Here is a 5,000-nt window from a genome sequence, read left to right as displayed (position 1 = left end):
ATAAGAGGAAAATAATGATCAAGAAGAGAAAGGGGAGGAGGAGGAAGAAATAGGAGGTGGAGGAGGAGAAAAAGGAGGGATAGGAGGAGGAAGAGCAAGAATAACACAAGGAGAAGGAAAAGGAGGCAAAGGAAGAGGAAAAGGAGGGAAAGGAGGAGAGATAAGAAGAGGGAGGGGAAGAAGTGGAGGAATAGTAGAAGCAGGAGGAGAAGTAGAAAAAGGAGGAAGAGAAGAAACTGAAATCAGAGGAAAAGGAGGAGGAGGAAAAAAGGAAACTGAAATCTGAGGAAAAGGAGGAGAAAAATTATGAGGAAAAGGAAGAGGAGGGGGAAACAGAAAGAAGAGGAAGAGAGGAGGTGGTGGCAAAAGAGGAAAAGGAAAAGGAGAAGCTGGGGGAGGAGCAGCAGAAAGGGAGGATGAAGAGGAAGAGGAAGAAAAGGAACTAAAAAAGGAGGAGGAGGAAGAGGATAGGAAGAGAAGGAAAAAAAGAGGCTGAGGAAGAAGATGGTGATACTGAGGGGTGGGGGAAGGGGGGAGGAAGAGGAAGAGAAGGTAGAAGAGGAGGAAGAAGACACTGAGGAAGAGGCTGATGATGATAAGGAGGAAGGGGTAGAAGGAGGGGGAGAAGAGAGTAGAACGAAGAAATAAGGAAGAGAAGGAAGTAGAAGAATAAACTAAGGAGGAGGAATAATGTGAATAAAATGAGGACGAGGACGGTGAGGAAGAGGAAAAAAAGGAGGAAACAAATAAAGAGAAAGGGATGGAAGTGGAAGGGAAGGAAGGGGAGGGGAAGAGAAGAGGTGGAGGTAGAAGGCCAGAGGAGCAGACGAGGACGAGAAGAAGGGGAAGACTAAGGAGGAGGAAGAGGAGGTGGAACAGGAGATAAAGGAAAATGAGGATGAAGAGGGTCAAAAGGGGGAAGAGGAGGAGGAGGAGGAGGAAGAGAAAGAGTAGGAGGAAATGGAGTAGGAGTAGGAAGAGAAGGGGAAAAAGAGGACGAAAAGGAAGTGCAGGAGGAGGAAGAGCAGGCGGAGGAGAAGGAGGAGAGGGGGGAAGAGGAGGAGGAGTAAGAGAAGATAAAGGAAGAGGAGGAGGATGAAACGGAGGAAGATTAAAAGGGGGAAAAGGAGGAGGAGGAGGAGGAGGAGGAGGAGGAGGAAGAGGAAAAGGAGGAGGAGTGAGAGGAGGAAGGAGAAGAGGAGGAAGGAGAAGAGGAGGAGAAGGAGAAGAGGAGGAGGAGGAGGAGGAGGAGGAGGAGGAGGAGGAGGAGGAGAGGGGGGGAGAAGAGGAGAATGAAGAGGAGGATGAGAATATAAAGGAATGGGAGGGGGAAGAAAAGGAGGAGGAGGAAGAGGAGGAAGAGAGGGAGGAGGAAGTGCAGGAGGAGGAAGAATAGGAGGAAGAGGAGGAGTGGGAAGAAGAGGAGGAGTAAGAGAAGATAAAGGAAGAGGAGGAGGAGGAGAAGGAGGAGGAGGAGGAGGAGGAGGAGGAGGAGGAGGAGGAGAAGGAAGGAGAAGAGGAGGAGGAGGAAGGAGAAGAGAAGGAGAAGGAAGGAGAAGAGGAGAAAGAAGAGGAGGAGGAGGAGGAGGAGGGGGGAAGAAGAGGAGGAGAAGGAAGGAGAAGAGGAGAAAGAAGAGGAGGAAGAGGAGGAGAAGGGAAGAGGATGAGAGGGGAAGAGGAGGAGAGGGGAAGAGGAGGAGAGGAGGAGGGGGGGAAGAGGAGGAGGAGGAGGAGGAGGGGGGGAATAGGAGGAGGAGGAGGAGGAGGGGGGGAAGAGGAGGAGGAGGAGGAGGGGGGGAAGAGGAGGAGGAGGAGGAGGGGGGGAAGAGGAGGAGGAGGAGGAGGGGGGGAAGAAGAGGAGTATGAGAAATTAATGAAAAGGAAGGAGGAGGAGGAGGAGCAGTAAAAGGAGAAAGAGGAGGAGTAAAAGAAGGACGAGGAGGAGGAGGAGGAAGAGGAAGAAAGAGGTAAAGGAGAAGAGGAGGAAAAACAGGAGGAGGAGGAAGAAGAGGAAGGAGAAGAGGAAGAAAAGGAGGAGGAGGAGGAGGAGGAGGAGGAGGAGGAGGAGGAGGAGGAGGAGGAGGAGGAGGAGGAGGAGGAAGAGGAAGGGCAGGAAGGAGAAATAATAGAGAAAGTGATGAGAAGGAAAAAAAATAAGGACTGGAAGAAAAGACAGGCATAGGATGAGATGAGGAAGAAACAGGTATTATTGCCAGAGAATTTAAGATAGAACTACTGAACTATTGAAAGGAAGAAAGTATAAAAGAGGAAAAGACAAAAAAAATGCAATACAAATCTTATCAGAACCAACATTTGGACAAATGTGTGTAACAATTCCTAATTATGAATCAGGTCTCAAACAAAGATAAGACTTATCACCAATTGACCAAACAATCATCAAAGACATCAGGTAAATAAACTATTATCCAAAATAATCCATCTAGTATTAATATTAATCCGCCTGATTCACACTAAACACAAAACCTTATACTTATCAAATAGTAAGTGAAAAGGGGGACACGCTTTTGTTAAGATTTCTAAAAAAAATTCTAAATTAACTAAAGCTTCCAATAATCACATATACTACCATTTTAGCTTTTAAAAGACTTATAATGTTCATCCAAAATTGCTGTGAATCTAAATAATCCATGTTTTTCATATCAAATATCCCTAAATCATGCAATACATATATTAGGTATATCATATACAAACTGTACTCATTTTTCTTTTTCTATGACAGCAACCTTCCTAAAAAAAATAAAAAAAATAAAAAAATAAAAACTCCTCTCCTTACTCTATGAAGCACACTTTACTAATTACCATCAAAGTGTAAACTTCAAACCAACTGTATCTAAAACTTCTATCTTTATCTTTGTATTATTTCATTTAAAGAGAATGGAACTTTCTAAAATATACAGAATAGTTTGTATAATAAATAGTATATCACTTTACAGTACAAAGAATTTTAAATGTACCTGTTTCACATCACTTCCATGACAACCTACTTTTCAACTCAGCAATATGTATCAGATAAACTTCAGAAAACTATACATTTCCACTGTTTTCTCAACATAACAAAGTACCATAACAATAATTCATCTTAATACTTTTTTACTATCATATGCATTAATCAAAGAATATAATATACCTGTCCTATTACTTATCATAACACTAACAGAAGATCGAACCGAGCTTGAACCATGTCTGGATAGAGTTACAGAAAGCATGAAAAAAATATCAGGATAGTTTTATCTCAAATACAAACCTATTTCTTATCAACAAGAAAGCCACAAATCTAATCTCATAACATTTCTGTATGGGGTTGGCATTTATATTTCATTAGTTATCTTAACATCAACTACTGACATAAGAACAGTTTCATGGCAATCACTACTACTAAACAAGTACATACAAAGAATACATCAACTGAATCATTTCTAACCTTTGCTATATTTATAGCATTCTGTATTTCTTTTCTTATTGAAATTCTCTATCTACAGTTAATATTTCATACTTTTCTGCCTTACAGGTTCACCCTGCAAACAGAGTATGTAGCATACATTCTAAAGTCAAAAAGATTCAATTTTTCTTCACAGACATATAAACATTCTAAACACCTAAATATTAGGTATTATACATATTATTCTGCATTCCCAATCTATCAGTTGGCCTTCACCAATAAAAGGATGAAGACAAATCAGTCGCAATAAAAAATATACCATAAAAATCCCTAACAGATAAACATAAATGAAAATATACCATTTTAATGAGAATTAACTATTACGCAAGACTAATATTATAAAAATACATATCTTTTAACCTGTATTAACTGCAAATATTGGAAATTACTATTGATAACCACACTAGGTCATAACAACCACACAAAAATATATGCTGGCAATATTCACAGTCCTTAATGACCAATGACGGACAATTTCCAAGTACAACACATCAGTCACTAGTCATTCTACTACCTTAACTAATTCACTCCTCCCTTCTTCTTGAACATGACATCAAATTCCAGTCACATTTTCCTGTGCAGGTGAACTTCAACAGTCTCACATCACAACCTGGTGACCCTCTGATCATCTTTGGGGTCATGGTGATGCCCCTGAGCACAGGTGCCTGTCACTCTGGGCACTGACCTTGGAAAAGCAGCACTGATAATGCTTTAAAGGCAGGGGGGTTCTCACAGCATCCTCGGGACGTGGGTCTTTTGCATGTCCGTTCGTGGGCCGAAACCTCAACTTGATAACCAAATACCTGTGGGTAAAGGTCCCCCTGGTACCCCCTATGCCCTGTAGTGGGAGTGAAGCAGCTACCTGTAGGGGCACCGTGGCTCTCAGGGGGCTGGGGCGGCGGCTGCTCCTCCCCTCACGTTCTCCGGTCCCCGCACCCGACATTGTCACTCTAGGGAGTTCTTATAGCGCGAAGAGGGTGCAGAACACCCGTGGTAAGTGTGGTGCACTGAGGCTCGAGGCTAGTTATCCCGATCACAACGCCCGACTTCCCGATCACTCAGAAGTAAACACAACACCTTCAGCTGGTCGGGAGCCGCCGTCACGTGACCGCCTCCGCAGCCCTCATTGGTCCAAAAGTTGAAGCACGTCAAATTCGAACACAAAGCGGGAAAGTCGATATACTAACATCATTTATAAATTCTAAGGTTGATTTTGTAGTATGTGCTAACTAATGTTCACTAGTTTCAGAATACAGTCTGTGGAGGGTTGCTTACGATATGGTGAACGGTGGCATCGTTGTTACAAATAGAACACAAATGTCACTTTAATATTGATTATTTGGAGATCTGAAAGATTCTTATTATATCTTTATCGTGCTCTGTACAAAATCGAAGATAAATCAGAAATAACATTCGTTCCAAGATGTATTCATCTCAACTAGCAAAGTTTAACAAAACCATTAAGGAATATATTAATTCGTATAGGTTTTAGTAACATTTAGCCTAAATATAAGAGGTTACCTAGAGGCGACTGCTTTAC

The 5,000-nt window shown here is 42.2% G+C and overlaps 1 protein-coding gene across 5 annotated transcripts in view; it reads right to left on the bottom strand.

The window, feature by feature from the left end:
* Positions 1-5,000, bottom strand: part of LOC113808563 (protein FAM117B) — a 162,202-nt gene that overhangs the window by 145,701 nt on the left and 11,501 nt on the right. The window contains exon 1 of one of the 5 annotated variants that reach the window (XM_070143051.1): positions 4,323-4,592. The exons of 1 other annotated variant lie outside the window; for it this stretch is intronic. In XM_070143051.1, the coding sequence (XP_069999152.1) occupies positions 4,323-4,403 (81 nt within the window). In that variant the 5' untranslated portion in view covers positions 4,404-4,592. Of the gene's footprint in view, positions 1-4,145; positions 4,593-5,000 lie in introns of those variants that run through there. 3 more of the 5 variants (XM_070143048.1, XM_070143049.1, XM_070143050.1) reach the window with 3 other exon arrangements.

The sequence above is a fragment of the Penaeus vannamei genome, chromosome 30 (genome assembly GCF_042767895.1).
Source record: "Penaeus vannamei isolate JL-2024 chromosome 30, ASM4276789v1, whole genome shotgun sequence".
Taxonomy (NCBI): Eukaryota; Metazoa; Arthropoda; class Malacostraca; order Decapoda; family Penaeidae; genus Penaeus; species Penaeus vannamei.
The sequence above is the reverse complement of the archived record's forward strand: the minus strand, read 5'-3'. Positions and strand labels throughout refer to the sequence as shown.